We start from the raw sequence: 23,707 nt of genomic DNA on the forward strand, positions 1-23,707 counted from the left end.
AAACACACCTGTATATACATACATACACCCTAAATACACTACACTCATTTTTGGGCAGTCATGTGAAAATGAAAAAAAAAATCTCATGTTTTAGTTACCTTAACGTTGGTGTAAACCAATAAGAAGATAATTTTCTAATTCTAGTTTAAAAAAATCGATTGCTAAATATTCTTGGGAAACCTGCAAAATGTGTATAGCTAATATATTACGAAGTCAGTTAAAAATTACTTCATTTTAAGAGCTCTTTCCTTTACAATTGGATTTCGTAAAACTACTTTCTACCGATCGTTTTACAATCATCGATATGATGGATGTTCATTCATAAAAATCACGTTATTTAGTAAAGGGTTAAATTAATTATTGTACAATTTTACGTTGTTTAAACGGCTTCAAATTCTAAAATAATATTTCTAAAGGGAAATTTCTTAAAATTTATCTTAATTTTGAAGTTTTTATTTTTTCCCAAATTTTTACTATGTGTATATATATTTATTATTATTAATATTATTATTTGATTTCTTAAGAGAGCTATTTTAATTGAGACTGATTTCTAGCGCGTATTTTAAAATATATTTAGACAATAAATCGATTGTTGCAGCGAACAAAAGGGAAGTATTTTCATTCAAGACTTACATTTCCAATAGAGGTCCGGTTGATTAGTTTACAGTTCAGTCTACGTCAGACAGTTCTGTGGTTGTTTCTTTAAAAAATTTCGTACAATGTTGTGTCGTCCATCAGTAATGTGCTGTTACGATCTGGATTAAAATGTCACGCTCTCCCGAATATATAAGAACGGAATAGAGAAGAGGAGTTAGATTTCTCTTAAAGTAATGATGTTTATTGTAAATCCAGTTCCTACGGTGAATTTCATGAACCTGGTATACGGAATTAATCTTTCTTTTCTTTTTCCTGTTTATCCTCCGGTAATTACCTTTCAGGTAATACTTCAGAGGATGAATGATGATGATATGTATGAGTGTAAATGAAGTGTAGTCCTGTACAGTCGCAGTTCGACCATTCCTGAGATGTGTAGTTAATTAAAAACCCAACCACCAAAGAACACGGTATCCACGATCTAGTATTCAAATCCGTGTAAAAATAACTGACTTTACTAGGACTTGAACGCTGAAACTCTTGATTTCCAAATCAGCTGATTTGGGAAGACGCTTTCACCACTAGACCAACCCGATGGGTTTACGGAAGTAATCTGGAGATATTTTGTACATAGGCTCGATGCAAAAGGCACCGGAAAAACACTTTACTACTTATTTTATTTAGTAGGCTGTCACGGGACGCTTTTTTTTTGAAACGGCTATGTTATTTTCGGATTAATCGTATGTCATGTCAGGACGCCAAAAATGTCACGTTACGATACGTAACGTAAATGCATATGACAGATATCGTGTGAGATAACGCTCGATACGATAGACTCTATAGTAACCGTAACTGCCCGAGTTTATAAAAAAAAAAAAAAAAAAGTAGCTTTTAAAAGAAGTATTCGATTATAAATTATCGATCGAAACGGGACGTAACCGAAAGCATTATTTCGATGAAAGTGCTGTTAATGTTGGCAATCGATATGTTTGCTTTACAAGCATGATGAAACGATTTTTTTTTCAGATAGACTACGTAAATGATGTAATAATTTTTTATGAAAGAATAAAACTTTATTTTTGAAAAAAAGTCCTTTTGTAAAAAGGAAGTCGCTCTGCTGATCTCGTATCGACCATTCATTTGGAAGATTCCGGTCAGACGGCATTTTTTGTACTAAAAAATATTTCCGTGCACTAGCTTCTAGTTTATATAGTAAATCTTAAAATGAAAGATGGCGCATCGTATGTAGAAAAATGCAATACGTCTTTAGTTGAAGTTTTGTTAATAAAATAGCTTAATGTTTGACAGAAATATATTTTTTTGTCAATAATTAACATATATGATTTGATATTAATCAGAAAGTGATGTGTAATATTGTCGAGTAGAATTCACTATCACGCCGCATTACAAATATATATCCTTATATTCAGATTAACGAATCGATAAGAATCTCTAGAAAAATGTAAGGTTATTTTTATAGATGTAAATTTCTTGAAAATATAAAATTAGATACTTTTTGTTCGCTTCCATTACTTTGGTTAATATAATGGAGGGGACGGTAGATTGTCAGTATGTCCGTGATAATATTACATCATAACATTATGTATACTAAAACCTGCAACCAGTAGATGGCCCAGACGATCGGCTGACTAGCTAGCTTAGTAGCTAGATAGACTAAAATGAGTAAGTAGAGGTACGGTTGTTTTATAATCCAAACCTTTGGTTCACTTTCACTTTAACGACGCGAAGAATAATAATAAAAACTTGAACCTTACTCAGTCGTCTTGCCTGATTTGACGTAACTGTTTAATCTGACTTTATATACGTATAACTACGTGTAGCATGGCTTGGTTGGATTCTTTATTTACTAATCGATGCGTTACTGTATGTATGTATGTATGTATGTATGTATGTATGACATACGTAGAATAACCGGTTGACCTCCATATAGGCCTACCTGTACCGAATGCAGACGTATTATAATGCTTGGTTTTTTATTCATTTTGATTATACGTTTTATTAACTTTCGGTTTCAAAGTATATTATACTTAAAATTACAATATCTAGTAAAAGTATTATTTTTAAAAATATTTTGACCTACTTTATCGCTTTCTTTTCATCGTTTTTACTTTTCATTAGCGCTGTTGCTTTGTTACTTAACATCCTTTCTTTCATTTCTATTTTTTTATGCGGTCTACTTTTTTCTTTCGTATATTATTTTTGTTGTTGTTTTCGTTCTGTTTACACGTTAAACAATAATATTATGTTTGCTTAGTGTCGTAAAACGTAACTATTGTAGGTGATTTAAGAGTCGCGAATCGCTCCTGTAAACGGGATAACTATTTTTAAGAATAACAAACATTTCATGCCAGGCTTATGAAGGAAAACAGTAGGAATTTTCTTTTTCCTGTTTAGCTTCCGGTAATTACCGTTCAGATAATACTTCAGAGGATGATATGTATGAGTGTAAATGAAGTGTAGTCTTGTACAGTCTCAGTTCGACCATCCTGAGATATGTAGTTAATTGAAATCCAACCACAAAAAACACCGTCCTAGATCTAGTATTTAAATTCGTGTAAAAATAACTGACTTTACTAGGACTTGAACGCTGGAACTCTCGACTTCCAAATCAGCTGATTTGGGAAGACGCGTTCATCACTTGATCAACCCGGTGGGTTAAAACAGAAGGAATTAAATGGATTCGCTTAGCCTATTATACTTTTCCACATAAGCATGTCAAATCCACCATAAATGTAGATGATTTTCAGGTGTTGAGTTAGATATGACACCGTCACTTTGTTTACAGAAGGGAGTAATTGTAAAATTAGCATCGTAACTGTCAGAGTAAGCGACTAAAATCGGTTTATTATATTCGTAGTAAGGAAGAAATTATTGGATTTCTGTTTTATCCCCAGAATTTTTAGATATAGGATAAAATATGACTGTAGTGTTTTATCTTTTTAGCGCTAATAGAGAGAGATTGTATCTTTATTTTGTTGTACGAATACTTGTTTATATCATCGGTTGAATTTTCTGTAAATGTTCAGTCCTTGAGAACGAATTATATCGAGGCGTGATGTTGGCAAGAGTAAAACTTCTTGTTAAGATTATAATTACTATTATATTTTGTACTATGATCACTTTAATTTCTATGTTTATTACTGCTTACCTTTCTTAGCTTCATTCTTTGATCACTTGTTTACGCGTTTCGGAAACACTACGTTGTCAAAACTTATTGTACTAGTACTTTTTAATTTCTGTTAATCTTTATACAGCGTTTAGTCAACGCCCTAAATTTGACGTCATGCCTCATCTGGCCATCTTCTTGCTTATTTGTTATTAATACTTATCTTTTAATTTTATTTATCTATTTCCTGTTTTCAAATAATTGAGGTTCTTGAAAAGGACATCGGCTTGACTGTTGAAATGTTCATTTATGATCGTTTTATTGTTACTTTTTAATTTAAAGATTTGTAAATTAGCTAAAATATTCGTTCTTCATTCTTTAATACGATTGCGAATTAATTTCGTTGATTTTTCCATTTTAATTGAGGTGTGTTCTTTTATTAAATGCGTCGCATAATTTGAATAATTCTTTTGATTTTTGAAAGATCACATATGTTCTTTACATCTTAATTTTAATTTTCTTCCCGTTTGTCCGATGTATGTTGCATAGCATTTACATTTTATTTTGTATATACCATTACTGTTGTATATATCTTTTTCTTTTATTTTACTATTCGTTATTTTCTACTAATGGAAAAATAGTGTTTAATTCTTTTTTTATATGGTGTTTTTTTAATGGTAATTGATGTAGAATATCTGTAACGTATCTAAAAGCCGCTAATTTATACTCTGTCCGGTGATTCAAATCGTAAGCTATGATGTTATCTGTAAAGGTTTCTTTTTTGTATATTTCAAAATCTAGATTATTATTTGTTTTTATGTTCGTGAATATATTAGGTACGTGGATGGCACTCTATTAGTATTTAAAAAGGAAATAAATAATAATGAAGAAAAGATTCTGGAAAAAACTGAAAAAAAATTCACCGTAACATTAAATACACGATGGAAAAAGAGAAAGACGAAACTATTAATTTTTTAGACCTAACGATAAAAAGAACCTCAATTTATTGAAAACAGGAAATAGATAAATAAAATGAAAAGATAAGTATAATCATTAATAAAAAATAAACAAGAAGAAGGCTTGACGTCAATTATAGGGAGGGGCGTTGACTGAACGCTATATAAAGATTAACAAAAATAAAAAGTACCAGTACAATAAGTTTTAACAACGGAGTGTTTCCGAAACGCGTCAAAAAGTGATAAAAAATGAAGCTAAGAAAGGTAAACAGTACTAAACATAGAAACCACACAAGAGTAGTGTGATAATGGGATAACGGAGAGGGTGAATAGGAAAAATCAATGTCTCGAATCAATCCTGCTTATATATCGTACGCACGCGCGAATTCGTGTACGCCTGAAATTCGTAATGGTGAGAATTGGGCGCTGATGTTGCGTTTAGCTCACATATCACGCATGCGTGTTTAAGTCCTACTTTCGCCGACTTGATTTATACTCGAATGTATAAATAAGCACTCTCAGCACAAATTGTGCTGAGAGTGCTTATTTTTACTTTTACTACATTATTTTTACTTATTGAAATAAATAATTATGAAAATAAATAAAATTTTAAATTCTAAAAAAGGGAGCTAAATGAGGAGGGGGTGTTTTAAAATATCCATTTTTCTTAGCTTTAACTTTCAAGGTAGAATATCCAATAATATGTAACATTATTCTAAATGGCATAGGAATTCTTTTTAAAAAAAGAAAGTCCCATGGGACCCCCGATAATTTAAAAAATGTTTTTGATTTTTTAATATTTGTTGATACTTATCTCTTTTTCAATTTGTGGCTGTTATTAAATAAGTTACATGAAAAAATTGTCGAGGAAGAGGTTCAAGTGGGACAAAAATTATTTATTAATTATATATATATATATATATATATATATATATATATATATATATATATGTTATATGTAAATTATATATGTAATAATATATATTACATTATATATGTATATATAATGTTTATATGTAAACGAATGTTTGTTCGTTTGTTTGTTTGTCTCGTATGCGTCCTATACCATTCATACGATTACGATGAAACTTTGGTGAGTTGTGCGCACACACGCGAAGGTTTCTGAATTATTTTGTACCCCCTAGGTGGCGCTGGGTTCGAGATATTAAAAAAAAAAATTGAATTTTGGTCCGATTTGGCTCATATTCAGAATATGTATTAGTTACGTGAAAAGAAATATTTTTGCAAAAACTATACCCGCTAGGTGGTGCCGGTATCGAGATATTTACGAAACAAACAAATAAATACACATACAGACTTTCTTCTTCTATATATATATATATATATATATATATAAAAGGCAGTGTTGGTATGTTTGTCCGCTGTAGACTAAAACCTGCTGCACCGATTTGCGGGGGAAATGGAGGAAAAGAGAGAAAGGGAAATGTGAAAAGAGGAAATAGGGAAAAATGAAAGGTTAAATTTTGTAAAGTTCCGTAATGTTCAGTTTTTAAAATGTTTTATCGAACTTTCAGTTGTGTTCATTTAATCTATATGTATACTCAAATCTAGCAATAGCGAAGCATTACCGGGTCTACTAGTACATTATAAATATGATGATAAAAATATCATTTGATAAGGAGTCGAGTGAGATCTAACATTTTTTCTTAACAATTATTTTTTAAGTTGTACTTTTAACGTTTCTTTAAAAGTTAAAAAAATCAGTCGATCAAGAGAATCAAACCGTATCTAAAGTTGTATTTTTTTAAATATCCTGTTTTTTTTTTTTTTTTATCAATTTTACTTCAAATATTTCATTATTAATTCAATATTTACAAATCGTACGGAGTTTTTGAAATAAAAATCTTTCAAGGGGAAAGCCAGAAAAGTAGTGCAATTCTTTAGGTTAAAAAAAATTTTATTATCATTAATCTTATAAAACTATATTTATTAATATTATTAGTGGATTAAAGAAAAGTGTTCAGAAGTGGAAAGAGAAATGAACATTGGTAAAATAGACGGAGCATACAGGAAAGTTAAGGAAATTTTTGGGGTACATAAATTAAAATCTAATAATGTGTTAAACAAAGATGGTACACCAATATATAATACGAAAGGTAAAGTCGATAGATGGGTGGAATATATTGAAGAGTTATACGGAGGAAATGAATTAGAAAAATGTGTTATAGAGGAAGAAGAGGAAGTTGAGGAGGATGAAATGGGAGAAACAATACTGAGATCTGAATTTAAGAGAGCATTAAAAGATTTAAATGGCAGAAAGACTCCTGGAATAGACGGAATACCTGTAGAATTACTGCGCAGTGCAGGTGAGGAAGCGATTGATAGATTATACAAACTGGTGTGTAATATTTATGAAAAAGGGTAATTTCCGTCAGACTTCAAAAAAAGTGTTATAGTAATGATACCAAAGAAAGCAGGGGCAGATAAATGTGAAGAATACAGAACAATTAGTTTAACTAGTCATGCATCAAAAATCTTAACTAGAATTCTATACAGAAGAATTGAGAGGAGAGTGGAGGAAGTGTTAGGAGAAGACCAATTTGGTTTCAGGAAAAGTATAGGGACAAGGGAAGCAATTTTAGGCCTCAGATTAATAGTAGAAGGAAGATTAAAGAAAAACAAACCAACATACTTGGCGTTTATAGACCTAGAAAAGGCATTGGATAACGTAGACTGGAATAAAATGTTCAGCATTTAAAAAACATTAGGGTTCAAACACAGAGATAGAAGAACGATTGCTAACATTTACAGGAACCAAATAGCAACAGTAACAATTGAAGAACATAAGAAAGAAGCCGTAATAAGAAAGGGAGTCCGACAAGGATGTTCCCTATCTCCGTTACTTTTTAATCTTTACATGGAACTAGCAGTTAATGATGTTAAAAAACAATTTAGATTCGGAGTAACAGTACAAGGTGAAAAGATAAAGATGCTACGATTTGCTGATGGTATAGTAATTCCAGCCGAGAGTAAAAAGGATTTATAAGAAACAATGAACGGCATAGATGAAGTCCTCCGCAAGAACTATCGCATGAAAATAAACAAGAACAAAACAAAAGTAATGAAATGTAGTAGAAATAACAAAGATGGACCCCTGAATGTGAAAATAGGAGGAGAAAAGATTGTGGAGGTAGAAGAATTTTGTTATTTGGGAAGTAGAATTACTAAAGATGGACGAAGCAGGAGCGATATAAAATGCCGAATAGCACAAGCTAAACGAGCCTTCAGTAAGAAATATAATTTGTTTACATCAAAAATTAATTTAAATATAAGGAAAAGATTTTTGAAAGTGTATGTTTGGAGTGTTGCTTTATATGGAAGTGAAACTTGGTCAATCGAAGTATCTGAGAAGAAAAGATTAGAAGCTTTTGAAATGTGGTGCTATAGGCGAATGTTAAAAATCAGATGGGTGGATAAAGTGACAAATGAAGAGGTATTGCGGCAAATAGATGAAGAAAGAAGCATTTGGAAAAATATAGTTAAAAGAAGAGACAGACTTATAGGCCACATACTAAGGCATCCTGGAATAGTCGCTTTAATATTGGAAGGACAGGTAGAAGGAAAAAATTGTGTAGGCAGGCCACGTTTGGAATATGTAAAACAAATTGTTAGGGATGTAGAATGTAGAGGGTATACTGAAATGAAACGACTAGCACCAGATAGGGAATCTTTAAGAGCTGCATCAAACCAGTCAAATGACTGAATACAAAAAAAAAAATTTGTTTTTTATTCGTACCGCTTTATAGAAATATTCTCGTAACAATTTTTCAAATTACTATTAAGATTCTTTAATTTATTTTCGTGATTATTTCCACTAAATGATAATCTCTCTCATTTTTACGCACCAGATTGGTCTAGTGGTGAACGTGTCTTCCCAAATCAGCTGATTTGAAAGTCGAAAGTTCCAGCGTTCAAGTCCTAGTAAAGAGGTCAGAGGGAGTAGTCAGAGGATGTGTGTGAATGTAAATGAAGTGCAGTCTTGTACAGTCTCATGTCGACCATTTGTGAGATGTGTGGTTAATTAAGATCTTGTACAGTCTCAGGTCGACCATTCCTGAGATGTAACTAAAAAGTAACTAGAATTTGAACCTTAGAAATGATAGCCTTTACTAAATGATAGCCTGGATAATTATCTTATATGTAAACTTTCATTTACACATTCTTTCAAAGTTTTAAAGTAAAAAACAAAGAAATAATAAATTTAAATCTTCTTTTCAGTTAGTTTTGATGCCTTCCATCTGCTAATTTGTTTCGGTTTGTAAAAAAAAAAAAAATTAATTAATTACTAACCTATTTCTATAAAACTTGTAAAATAATGAATGAAATGTTGGATGTCTGTTTTATCCGACTAGGCTTTCTTTCTGGCAAGTCCGACAGTTTTTTCTGAGGTGTCACTAATTCATTTACGTAACCTGTGCGCATTTAAAAAAATTTCAGAATGCTTTACCTTGTTTTGCAGTCGATGATTCGGGTAAATTTAATTAGAAAAAACTGTTTTAAAAAAAAACAGTACGAAATTCTTACTTAACGGTCGATCTGAGCAAATCCCGAAAACAGCTACTTTGTTATTTTGCGCTTATAAATAGAAATTACAAAGTATAGGTATTAATGTTATTTATAAAAATTAGTTTTTTATATATGAAATTAATATTAAAACTGACCTGTAAAATATTCATCAATTGACGGTAGCGATCTGGATAGGCATACGGATACGTTAGATATATGTTCAGTTTTAACTGTTATATCGGATTCCCTAACATCTATTCCGTTAGTGCTGTCCATTATCGAAGCGTTATACACTAAAGAGGCAGCTTCCATTTTCACTCCCTATGAAAAAAAAATACAAAAAATTAAAGATTATTTTATTAAACACTTTCTTAATTTATTATAATGATATAGTTGTGTTACCAAGTTTGATTCCCCTCAAAGCTTTGGGGTTTTATAAACATAGAATTACGTTTCGTTAGAAAAACTTTTTTTTTTAAGTGTTAAGAGACAATTTTTATATTTAATCGAAATCGATAAAAAATGTTGTAAAATTGTTTTTTAAATTTCCCTTTAAGGAGAAATTTACACAAAATCGGTTATCATAGTCCTGTATTTTAATCGCCCTTTGGTTTACAACTGTTATATTTTTGTAACCCGTTTATTGTACCGGGTTTCACAAATTGGTATGAAATTTTAAACTTTTATGACAAACCGTTGTCAAATCAAGATATTTAATTATTCCTAAGTATAGACTACCCCGCTGGCCCCCATGGCGCGAGTGGTAGCGTCTCGGCCTTTCATCCAGAATTCCTGGATTCGAATCTTGGTCAGACATGGCATTTTCATACACCCTATGAATGATTTCATATCATCTGAAGATAGCCAAAATCGGTTATCATAGTCCTGTATTTTAATCGCCCTTTGGTTTACAACTGTTATATTTTTGTAACCCGTTTATTGTACCGGGTTTCACAAATCGGTATGAAATTTTAAACTTTTATGACAAACCGTTGTCAAATCAAGATATTTAATTATTCCTAAGTATAGACTACCCCGCTGGCCACCATGGCGCGAGTGGTAGCGTCTCGGCCTTTCATCCGGAATTCCTGGATTCGAATCTTGGTCAGACATGGCATTTTCATACACCCTACAAATCATTCATATCATCTGAAGATAGCCACCGTTAGTACCTAACAGTGATCCAGGAGATTACAAAAAACTAATTGACTACCCCATCCCTAATCGATGACTTAATCCTTAATCCTTGATCCTTGATCCATCCTTAATCGATTGACTTCAAAATAAAATCACGTAAATTTAAAAAAAAAAAAATTAATGTAGCTAGTAAATAATTAAATTTTCATGTTACACGAATGAAGTTGTAAAAAGTATTTTTCTACGGCTGTATTAATAACGTTTGAATTACCCCCAGCTGGAATCTGTATCATACATAATTAGGATCGTTACGATACAGGTGTTTCAATTAATTAAAATCCTACTCTTTTCAACCATTGACTGATAAGAAGCGGGTATTGTTTAATGTATCAGTTGTATTTTACTTTGATTTTAATCCGATTAAGTAATTAACAAGTAGAGGTTAATTTGGAAGTACACCGATATGTAACTAAGTTTCTCTATTACACTGTTTATCCGTTTGTTAATTATGTCCTATTCTGTGGAAGAAATGTACAACACCGATCGATATTAAAAAAAACAGGCAGAACTTACGATCGGTAACCTATCGCCACAGAAATGTATTTTCTGAAAAATTTAAGAAAAATATTCCGTAAGCAGTGTATTCCATCGTTGATTTAAATCAATAGTCACAATATTTTCTCTGGTGTAGAAAAAATACGGTATGCAACTCTCTATAATGGTCATTAATGCACTCTTGCTAAGTTTAAGACACTCGCCAAGGCTCGAGTCGTAACTTACTTCGTACTCATGCATCAATGGCTATCATTGTAAGCTCATTGCATTATAATATATTGTCTCACCCGTTTAATTTAGATTATATATTTATATATTTCGCCACAGAAATATATTTTCTGAAAAATTTAAGAAAAATATTCCGTAAGCAATGTATTCCATCGTTGATTCAAATCAATAGTCACAATATTTTCTCTGGTGTAGAAAGAATACGGTATGCAACTCTCTATAATGGTCATTAATGCACTCTTGCTATGTTTAAGACACTCGCCAAGGCTCGAGTCGTAACTTACTTCGTACTCATGCATCAATGGCTATCATTGTAAGTTCATTGCATTATAATATATTGTCTCACCCGTTTAATTTAGATTATATATTTATATATTTCGCCACAGAAATATATTTTCTGAAAAATTTAAGAAAAATATTCCGTAAGCAATGTATTCCATCGTTGATTCAAATCAATAGTCACAATATTTTCTCTGGTGTAGAAAAAATACGGTATGCAACTCTCTATAATGGTCATTAATGCACTCTTGCTATGTTTAAGACACTCGCCAAGGCTCGAGTCGTAACTTACTTCGTACTCGTGCATCAATGGCTATCATTTTAAGCTCATTGCATTATAATATATTGTCTCACCCGTTTAATTTAGATTTCGATGGGACATATTATGAGCCAAAAATCTATAAACCTAAGAAAGGTATTGAATTATGAAAAGATTATTCTCATTTTTGTGTAAAAATTTGAAGTACGGGACCCATTGGAAGTAATTGTAAAAAAAAAATAATAAAAAACAATATATCCAGTCTAATTTGATATCCAATATATATTTTATATATTTGAATTTTATATCCAATTCTAATTAATTCAAATATATGAATTTGAATCCAGAAATAACAAAATAAGAAAAAAATGCCTTTTTTTCTTCACCCCTTTATGGCATTCAATTAGACTAAAACCAAGAAAATATTTTTAAATTATATAAAAATATTACCTTTGATTAAAATTTTCAGATATGTAACTCTTTCCTTTTTTTTTTCTTGTTTAGCTTCCGGTAATACCGTCCAGATAGTGCTATAGAGGATAAATGAGGATGATATGTATGACTGTAAATGAATCAGATATGTAACCCGTGAGACCTATATTTCCCTGCTCGCTTGACTGGCTGTGACCAAAATTAAACGGTGTCAGTTACTTATATACAGAAATTATCGTGCCAAATTTCATCCAAATCGGTGTTTCTAACATATATACTTCCGGAAGTTTTCAGTATTAAATTTGTGTTTTTTTGTTAGACGTGAAAATGTCCCAGACTTGCAAAATTCGACCCGATTAGCATACTTTCCCTTACGTAATAGTGTACAAGTACATAGCAAGGAAAACAAAAACGATAACAGATGTCATATTGTCCTTCGGCCCGTTTTCTTTCCGCTTATTATTTCTGTACTAATTTTTTGTATGAATAAAAAGTACGCAGGTGAGTTTGCGTTAGAATTAAAAGTAGGTCGTAAGTCGTGTGAATAGTTGCGACATTGGGACATTGACGCGTATAAGCGATGATTAATTATTTATTCCATATTAATTTCATAGAAACCTTTCTCTTAATATCCGTTCTCATTGTTCATCGTTTAATTTAATACCTTGTGTCGCATAACCTTCAATTTTGAATCGCTGCATTTTTTTTTCTTGTTTCTGGTGCAATATAATTAACTTCTACATCAGACACGTAAGATAAATGAAGAAATGTAATACAAATAAATACCTTCAGGAGATAAATTGTTTATAATTCACTTGGCAAAAAGGTGATAAGTGCGTGGAAAAGTAACTATTTTTTATTTACAACATATCGGTCTACATGTTTTTATTAGCACCAAACCGTAATCCGAAACCTAATTTTATATACTGAAAATTCTTTTTGTAATTTTTTTTGAAGGAAACCCATAAATGATTCTGTATTTCATCTAAATCCAAGCTTAAAGTATTAGCAAAGATTTTTTTTTAACAGTTAGTGGTAATACCTGATGTTTTTTACTGCGTAATTTTTCGTTTTGTAACATTTTGAGTCTGACAAAATCACGTTCCTATAATCTATATTGTTTACGCAGATGGAATTTAAAAAAAAAAACTGTATTTTATTAATTTTACGAATAGAAGATAATTTGTGATATTTAAATATGATATTTAAGTCGTGAACTAAGTCGCATTCGGCAGATTGTTTAATTGAAGTATGCCAAAACCGAGGACTCGTAAACCAGAAAGCTACCAAAAGTTTTAAATGGGGAATTTTTCCTCGATTTCTGAGAATATTAGAAATACCAGAATAATCCGATAATATATTTTTAACGCGCTCAAAAATCAAGTAAAAGTTTTTCTCATTTAAGGTTCTTCTTTGCTTCTCTTGTTTATGAAAATCAATTTGTGGCACGCTTTAAAAACATTCTGAATAAAGGTAGTTGTATGGATCCAGAAAGAAATTAGTTGTTACTTTCCTTCCGGCGCATCTTTCGCTCCAGTCTTCTACATTGTCTATTGTGTTCCGCTTGAACTTTAGATTCACGAGCCTTTTGAGTTTTAACTGTCTGCGTTGCTTTTCGCCACAGATATCCTGGCGAGCGTGGTCCCTCCTCCGACTCGGAATCGTTACTAATTTCCAAATAACAAATAAACAACCACTAGTATAAACATATCCAAACAACCAATCGAAACAAACCTAAATATAAACAAAATAAATAAACCAATTAAATTATCAAAGATGGCTATCTTTGTTATGCTGTAACCAACATAAAAAATGATATTAATGCATAAAAATTAACTTAAACAAAAACTCGGAAACAAATCAAACAAACAAAAGTATAAACAACAAAATTTCAAAAGAAAAAAAAAAATATAAAATTAACGGTAACTATCACCCTCAAATTAACTCAGATAAGGCCAATTAGACCAAACTAACAAAAAATAAAGTAACTAACAAAAAATAAATAAAATAACTAAAAACAATACTAATGCAAAACACTGACAGAAAAAAACCCCTAACTAACAAGAACGAAACTAAAACCATAAATAACAAAAAATAGAAAAAAAACAAAAGGTCAGAGCATCCCAAAACACAACCGTACATTGTAAATGTCACAGATATAAAAAAGTATTTAAGTGACCACTAGGTACCGCCATACCCGCTCGAATTAGCTTTTGTTAAAATTATTGAATTAAATAAAAAATAATTATTATTAATTTAAATAAAATGATAAATATTTTAAATTAAGTTCTGTGTGTAAGCGGTTCTGTATGGTAATGGCGGCCATTAAATTTTTTTAATCGTCTTTAGATTTATAAATATTTTACACGATTGGCCAAAAAGGAGTATAATGTATTTAGGGTGTTGTTTGTATGTCTGTTCCACCAAAGCAGCTCAACCGCCGAACAAATTTAGATGTATGACCCCATGTTGGAATCCTTACGTTACCGGGAATATCACAGACTACACACACACGCACACATACACACACACGGAAACGAGAGTATATATGTAGTATTGAAGATTTGTCGGTTAAAGTCACAAACTTTAATGAATTGAATTAATGAACTATGAACTGTGAGCCTCTATTACTGTTGAGCTATGTATGAACTGAATGATTCGAATCGATCGCAGAAAAACCTGCATGACGGGAAAGTCCTACGACTGTGTTGTCAGCTTTTTTTTATCTATAATACCGTGTTTAAATTAATCGATTTTTCAATCGATAATATATCTGTTATTTAAAAACCGTAATGTTATTGATCGATAACTCTCTACATTTTTTTTATATGTAATGAAATAAATTTATTATTTGACCTCAAAAGTAATTAGTAATTTAATCTCATTTTGCTTTATAATTTATTTTAAAATATATTTATTATTTAACTATTACATAAGATCTAATCATTTAAAAAATATTACAGGCTGTTAAAACACGTGACTCTATTAAATGTTTATTTTTAATCCATTTTCACACATTAATGCTAAATAGTTTTCATCTATTTTAAAACATGGTTTTATAGTTCGCAGTCTTAAAACCAATTCGTTGCTAAATTTAATTGCAAATAACATATTTAATTTGGATGACTGCTTAAAGTTTTTTTTCCTAATTATTAATTATATTATTGTTAATTATTTGCCTGTTTTAACTCGTTCGATCTTTTTTTTCCCAGTCTATTTTTAGGAAAATACAGAAATTAATGCTATCTAAATGTAACAAGCTATTCTTAATGTAATTTTCTTTCAATTATCACTTTATTTTAACCTTTTAAGTTTAGTGGTGTAAATTTTCTTAAAATGTTAAGTATTATTTACGTACAACAAAAACATTTTTTCACATCATTCTATAATAGTGTGACTGGTTTGCGATTTATCATTTGTTTCTATGTACTGACTTATTATGTATTTTTAAATAAATAGATAAATTTTTAGTTCAGCTCGGTAAGTAAATTGTATATTATACAAAGAGGTGTTGGCAAAACTTAAGTGACTGATTCAGGACATGAAAATAAACAAAAACATTCATAAAGACAAACGACACTTTTCGCTTTTTTCCTTGTCCGCCGTTTATATTACATTAACAAAAATTTATACCACAATAACGGATCGAGATATTTTAATGAACTCTGGTGTACAGCTACCCATTGGATGTGAAGATGTCCGTTTGAGGTCTGCGTGAAGGCAAAATTTGATTTGTATTTTACTGTTGCAAATGTCTGCCGAGGCATTTACATCGGTGGCATCCCGACCGAGGCCTGGCTGATGACTGAAAGATGTAATCAGTTAGAGGGTCTAAAGACGACCTCCGGTAAAGCCCCTCAGTGCTCGGAACGGAGGGCGTAGTGTGGCGACCGGTAACGTCACAAGGTCTTCCCCCTTGGGTTGGGATGTATATCTACCCGATATGTACTAATAATTTTCAAGTAAATTAAGTTTTAAAATTTCAAAATGGCGGCCATTAAATTTTTTTAATCTCCATGAGGTTTATAAATATTTTACGATTGCCAAAAAAGGAGTATAATGTATTTAGGGTGTATGTATGTATCTATTCCACCATAGCAGCTCAACCGCTAAACCGATTTAGATTATGACTCAGTGTTGAATCCTTACGTTACCGGGAATATCACAGACTACATAAATAAATATATATATATATATATATATATATATATACACGAGTATTGAAGATTTGTCGGTTTAAGCCACAAACTTTAATGAATTGAATTAATGAACTATGAACTGTGAGTCTCTATTACTGTGTGAGCTGTGTATGAATTGAATGATTCGAATCAATGAATGAATAATATTACAAAAATAACAGAATTAGATTTAGATTAAATAAAATAGAATAATAATAAAAAAATTCTGTTTAATAATAATGGGCTACCCGTGGGGACTGCTTGTGAGGCTAGAGTGGTGAGGCAATGCGAGCACCTCGTGCGAGGCTAGACCGATCCTCACAATCAACCGGTAACAAACGGGTCCCTTTGGGGCTCTGTTTTGGGAGTTGCAATAGAGTGCTCATATAATATTTTTGCAAACATCGTCCGATTTTCAAAAGTGAAACGGGGTATTTGTTTTTCACGCGTCAGGTACACTCTCGATCTAAGACATCATGGTTATTCGAAAATGTTATTTCTCCGCAACCAATCTAAATTTTAAAAAAATTGAAAAAAGGTTATACTATATAGAGAATTGTCACCCGCAAGCTCTTTAATTATCCTATATTATTAATTATCTGTATCTAGGTTCAAATCCTAGTAAACGTTAGTTGCTTTTATACGGATTTGGATACTATACAGTGGGTACCGGGGTACTGTGGTGGTTGGGGTTCAATCAACCACACATCTTAGGAATGATCTACCCGAGTCTGTATAAGAATATACCTCATTTACGTGTCATACATAACAATTATCATCTCATCAGGTGGTTGTTGGTTGGCGTGGTTGGGGGGGGGGGGGGTTGCTTATTGTTTACTAGTTGTGGTTGCAATGTACACATTAGGAAAATAAAATAAAATTATACAATTTATAACGGTCAGATTTGTTAAGATTTGGTATTTTTTATATGTTATGCGTTTATTAATAAAACGTTTTGTCTGATTTGTGGAATATATTTATGAGATGGTTGTTAAAGAAAGGTGCTGTTGTTATTCATTATATTTTAAAAAAACAATTATTTTTTTTTTAAACGGTCCTGTTTGACCGATATAGAACTTATGCGGTCGGAGCGGTTCAGTTTGTGTATTCCAGGGCCAGTCTGGTTTGTTTGGTGGTTGTGTTTTGTTTTTTATGGTCTGAATGCCAAATTATATCTAGATTTCGGATATATTTTTTCATTCTGTCTTCAAAAATATGAACCTAAATTATTTTTGTTATATTTTATTCTTTGCAGAAGGTGTCGAAGTGTGTGATGTATTATCCGTCAATCTGTATTTTATAACGTGGATTTCATCCGCGTAATCATCTTTCGATGATTACGAATGCGCCGATCACACTTGTAAAAGCAGATATTTGGTGATATTAGTTGACACCGTCGTGAGAAAAGCAGTACCCTTCACTGAAGATGATAAGAGCAGAGCAGCCGGCAAACGTTCTGAAGTAAGTTTTAAAAACAATGCTTTTATTACTGTAATTTGGTTTCTTTTCTATGTTATCCTTTTTACGTGTAAAAAAGATTCGTCTTTTTTCGGTAAGGGATGTTTTTTTCATACAATAAAATTCAGTATCCTTTATGTTAATGTCATGGTAGACGTTGGGAAACGTTAACTTGCGGCTTTATTTTATCCTCAAGGAAGGACCGTAGCTCGCATCGTAATATTAGAGATAACTGCACGATTGCATTCTCGTTATCAGTCGCTATTCTTCAGTTTTTATCGGTTGTAGTTTACTAAACCGGTTAGATTAATTTTCAATTTATTTTACGATAAAACTAGTCACGGAATCGAATATAGTTTCAGTTTCATAACGTTAGTCGCGTTACATTTTCTTTGTGTAAGAGTTTAACGCTTAATAACGCGGTTCACATATCGAAGATGAAATTATCTTCGTATTCTTTTGAAAAAGGCGGGAGGTCGGCATCAAATTGGGATCGGCACAAATTTCCTTTGCGGAGTTTTTTATTTGAATCCTAGGAATCATCTTGGCGCAAATATTCTTCATGTTTTCACGTAAAATATTCCACTCAGTATCTCTTGTCAATGTTCACAGCTGCAGTTATCATTCAAATTCGCCAAAAAATCTGGCTAATCTTTTCTAAATTTTCTTCGGATTTTAAAGTGAAAGATCGTCAGAGTTTTCTTTGTCTTTCACGTTCATATATATATATATATGTTACTTAAATATCTGTTACTTAGGTTTAAGTTTTCCTGTATGTTGTAACTCAGTTAAATTTCCGTAATAACATTTTTAATAAACGTGTTATTAAAAACGAATTAAGCTGGCGTAATAAAACCTGTAATGGAAAATGCCTGTTTGATTTAAAACTTTTTTTTTCGTTTCTAACAATTAATAATTATATTTTTATTTATGAAATTTTTTCAACGTAGATTATAATTATAAAATGATTTGCAAAATATTAATTTGACCTAATTATCTTAATTCTTTTTAAACGAGTTTTTCGTTTTAACGTGTTATTTGTTATAAATATTTTAGTTAAGTACTTTGAATTCGTATTTTTAAAAAATTTTTTTTTTTAATTATAATGTATAAAACATATTCTATTTCTTTTATTTGTCATTGTTATTTGTCATTACACAATTATTTATTAATAAAACAAGTATTTAATGTAAAACTGAAATTTCTGGTTTATGTCAATGGTTTATGTCAAATAAGAATACAATAGTTTTTGTATTCGCTAAATCGCTGGTTAATTAGTCGCGGAGTTCTGGAAGGTTCCGGGTTCGAATCCCGGTCAGGCGTATTTTATTTTAAATGATATAAACTTATATAAACTATTTTAACTTATATGCTATAAAAAAAGTTCAAACTTATTTCAACGAAGAAGATTTAGGCTTAATTATGTTGTAAAAAATACCTATCCGGCCATCGAGATTACATATTCTGTTTATCTTTTATTGGCTTAAAAAAAGCCGGCAAAGGATTGCAAAACTTTACCAGCGTTGTCCCTTACCTTCAGCACAATTTTGAAATAAAAATAATACGATAAAAATAAGTTATTTTTATAAGAATAAAATACCACCGGGTCGGTCTAATGGTAAACTTGTCATCACAAATCAGCTGATTTGGAAGTCGCGAGTTCCAGCGTTCAAGTCCTAGTAAAGCCAGTTATTTTAACACGGATTTGAATACTAGATCGTGGATACTGGTGTTCTTTGGTGGTTGGGTTTCAATTAACCACACATCTCAGGAATGGTCGAACTGAGAATGTACAAGACTACACTTCATTTACACTCATACATATCTTCCTCATTCATCGTCTGAAGTAATAACTTACGGTGATTTCGTAGGCTAAGCAGAAAAAGATAAAAGTTGTTCACGAAAATTTATTTAATTTAACTAAAGATTTTTGATATATTATCATTCAAGAAAAACACAAAATTAAAAAAAAAACCATGAAGTTAATAATTTTATATAATAAAATAAATGAGCGTAAAAATTGCGAATGTTACTATTTAACATAAGCTATTAGTGATCATTATTAATAATAGTGAAAATAGTATTTTTATTCGTGTAGTTGACGGTGTACAAGAACCATATTTGGCCTACAATTGAGAAAAATATCAATACTTATGGCAGGTTCCATAGGACGTCTCTTTGTAAACAGTTCATGTCGTCTGCATAATTATTATTTACAGTTGAATTTTCACTCTTCAAAATAAAAATTTAAAAAAGCTGACAACACAGTTGTTCCTGATGCATGGTTTACGCACACATACACATAGAACTTAATTAAAAATATTTATCATTTTATTTAATTACAATATTTTTTTCGCTGATTTAATTCAATGATTCTAAATAAAGCGCGCTCGCATACCGTATTTAATTCGCGCGGGTGTGACAGTACTAGCGGCGACGGTTGGGACTAACTAAACTTATGTATTTTCACCATTTACATAGAACAAATTTTGCTTATACCGTCGGTAGACTGGCGTAGCCGCGAGGCTTAGCGCACCAGGTACCGAGTCGACCAGGCGATCGAGTTCGAGACCCGGCTAGATCAAGTTAATCTTTTACACTTTAAAGATTATTCATTTATTTAATTCTACCCCTTACTCTTTTCTTTTTCCTGTTTAGCCTCTGGTAACTACCGTTTAGATAATACTTCAGAGGATGAATGAGGATGATATGTATGAGTGTAAATGAAGTGTAGTCTTGTACATTCTCAGTTCGACCATTCCTGAGATGTGTGGTTAATTGAAACCCAACCACCAAAGAACGCCAGTATCCACGATCTAGTATTCAAATCCGTGTTAAAATAACTGGCTTTACTAGGACTTGAACGCTGGAACTCGCGACTTCCAAATCAGCTGATTTGGGAAGACGCGTTGACCACTAGACCAACCCGGTGGGTTTCTACCCCTCACCTGTGACGTCAAAACTTAGCAGAAGACGACACATTTTTTGGGGGTGGCGATGGAATTTTACAAAATTTTTTTGCAAATAATTTTTATTTTTTAATGGTTAACAAATGTGGCTAAGAAGAAGACCTTAATTAGGCCACCTAAAGCTGGAGATACTGAGAGTGACCTTGCTCTACTGCCCTTTTAAGTTGAAAATTTAATGGCATCAGTGTCCCATATATAGAAGTAATCTGATCGAGTTTGGTCAAAATCGGTCCAGTAATTCTGGAGATAAGGTGGTTTATAGGCTGACACCGAACACAACGCACACGTATATGCGAACATTAACATCCGGAAAATTTTCATCTGGTGTTTTTGGGTTCCTTACGTGTCAAAACGTAAAGATTTGGTGAAAACCGTATATGCCCAAATCGGGCCGATTACAATACTTTCCCTTCTAGAGCTATAGGTCTGTTATAGCGATATGTAGGCGGAAAGTAAAAATCGATATTTTAAGTACTAGTCCCATTTAGCCTCTTCGTTTTTGTGGCTTAAAAGTATATTTCATGGTGTAATTGTTTACTTCAACCGAGCAGGATTTGGTAAAATGTTATACAAAAAGGCAAAAAAGAATTATCGTTAACTAAAAAGGAAAAAATATGAGTACCGTAATTCTACCTTAGAAATCAGGCCACGACTAACATATGTAGCCTACCATTTGCGCCAAATTTCAACTAATTTTGGTCCACGGGTTTTCGAGATATGAAGAAAAAATTATTTAGAAATTACGTTAATATCTCCCACCTGTAAATCCGGTCGACTTAAAACTTTGAAATTTTAAATAGCTTTAAGCACTTTCATCGTACTCAGTTTTCTACGACCTCTATCAAAAAGTAAAAAAATTCAGAACGGTATAAACACCTCTACTTTTTTTTTATTCAAAATTTAATGCCATCAGTGTTCCATATATGTAAAATTTTAACTACCTTCGAAGAATTTATGTTAGCCAGTCCGGAGATATAAATTAAAATACAGGCCAACACACGTACTTAGGTACAACTTCCTGAAAGTTCTGTAACGTTTTTGTTTTTTGGAAGAGATTCTTGAAACGTCGATACTCAAAATTTTGTCCGATCGCTATACGTTTTTTTTATAGTTATGCTGCTGCAACAGCAATAGATCTATAGCTGGGAAAGTAAAAAATAAAAAATGAACTAGCTGTTAAATAGCTCGGCAGTAAATGGATAACCCTCGGTCAACCGAATCTGGTTAAAATAATCGGAACAGTTAGTAGAATTTTTTCGCGTATTTCACTTTGGCGTAAAATTGAGTTCCGATCGAAATGTAGTAGAAAAGGCTACCTTAATTTTAATTTTTCTTCAGTTTTTGAAGATAAATTTCAGTACTGAAATTAAATTGTATAAGTAAACAGAAAACTGTTTGAAGAGTAAAATAGGACCGATTTTGAGGTCGAGTTTTTACCGCTATTATGAAACCAGTCCAACGCTCGGCTAACTTTCAGATAAGTTACGTGATTGGTAGAGACCGGATTATATGCATTTGCATATTAAGCCATTTCTCACCAGTTATCGCATGTTTTCCTTAAAATCTAGTGAAGATTCATATTTTTTCTATATTTACAATATTTTTCGGTAGGGTACCTTGTTAATAAATAAAATCTTACGTTGTAACTGGCCAAACCTGTTAGCTGCAGGGCTCTTACAATGCACTTAGCAGTCGCGGAACAGTACCTCTGATTTTTTATGTTTACAAAAGTAACGAAATGTTAAATAATTGTTAATTATCGAATTTATCGATATTTTATTCAACTAATTACTAATTTTATGCTGATTTTGAAATAAAATAAAAAACTAAAAATTACAATTTTTTTATTGTTTAAAGTTGCATATTTTGACACTTTTCATGCATATTTTAAGCATTTTTCATGTTTATTTAAAACTTTTTATGTTGCATATAATCCGGTCTCTAGTGATTAGTGTGGAGGTTGAACTCGGTCATATTGTACTTTATTTTTTATTTTTTTATTCATTCATTTGACTGGTTTGATGCAGCTCTCCAAGATTCCCAACGTCTAGTGCTAGTCGTTTCATTTCGGTATACCCCCTACAGCCTACAGCCCTAACAATTTGTTTTACATATTCCAAACGTTGCCTGCCTATACAATTTTTTCCTTCTACTGTCCCTCCAATATTAAAGCGACTGACTATTCCAGGATGCCTTAGTATGCGGCCTATAAGTATGTCTCTTCTTTTAGCTATATTTTTCCAAAGAAGATTTCCTTCTTTCTTCATCTATTTGCCGCAACACCTCTTCATTTATCACTTTATCCACGCATCTGATTTTTAACATTCTCCTATACCACCACATTTCAAAAGCACATATTTCACTTTTTTCATTCATTTCATTTTATTTTTTCACCTATTAATTTTTTACTTTATAATAACATTTTTAAAAGGTTGCAATATTCGTTTGAAGTGTCTTTCAAACGGTATTCTAAAAAAATTGAACGATACGTTATTACTAAGTAGGACGACTTTTTAAATTCATTTTATTGTTATATTGAATAATAAACAATTCAGTGTCTTATTTTAGTGTTTGTAATGATAAATACTGATCATACGTTTTTCATATTTGTAATGGTACCTATTACCTTTATCGCTATGGTAGAGTTTGAATTTCAACTAAAATGTTGGACTACTCCTATTGTGTTTTTTTATTTCTTATTAAAAAAAACCAAAAAAAAACCAGTTCAGTATTATTATCTACAGCTTATAAAAGTTATATATGTTAATATAATCTTAAATAATTAAAATTACAATTCTCTGTTCGATTATTTACAATTTTCTTTTAGATTTCGGACAAGTGAAAAGTTTAAATTTACCAAATCTTTTACTTCCCTTTAAGTTATTGCAGATTCTCCCAAAATTCTTATCGATGATTTTTTTAAAACAGAAGAATCTGTATTTCCCGTTGGAGAAACGTATTTTTTTTAACATTGAGTACCAAAAATATTTCTGTTGCTGTTTGTCTGA

At 31.5% G+C, this 23,707-nt stretch overlaps 1 protein-coding gene and 1 long non-coding RNA gene across 3 annotated transcripts in view; one reads left to right on the forward strand and one right to left on the reverse strand.

Moving 5' to 3' along the window:
* LOC142331707 (organic solute transporter alpha-like protein) overlaps window positions 1-23,707 on the reverse strand; it is a 207,147-nt gene that overhangs the window by 35,310 nt on the left and 148,130 nt on the right. For both annotated transcript variants that reach the window (XM_075377744.1, XM_075377745.1), the window contains exon 2: window positions 9,360-9,525. In XM_075377744.1, coding sequence (XP_075233859.1) covers window positions 9,360-9,516 — 157 coding nt within the window. In that variant the 5' untranslated portion in view covers window positions 9,517-9,525. The remainder of the gene's footprint in view (window positions 1-9,359; window positions 9,526-23,707) is intronic.
* LOC142331710 (uncharacterized) overlaps window positions 1-23,707 on the forward strand; it is an 87,215-nt gene that overhangs the window by 15,935 nt on the left and 47,573 nt on the right. The window contains exon 3 of the long non-coding RNA XR_012758066.1: window positions 17,528-17,733. This is a non-coding gene — a long non-coding RNA (uncharacterized LOC142331710). The remainder of the gene's footprint in view (window positions 1-17,527; window positions 17,734-23,707) is intronic.

Source organism: Lycorma delicatula, chromosome 10, assembly GCF_047948215.1.
Source record: "Lycorma delicatula isolate Av1 chromosome 10, ASM4794821v1, whole genome shotgun sequence".
NCBI classification, from domain to species: Eukaryota; Metazoa; Arthropoda; class Insecta; order Hemiptera; family Fulgoridae; genus Lycorma; species Lycorma delicatula.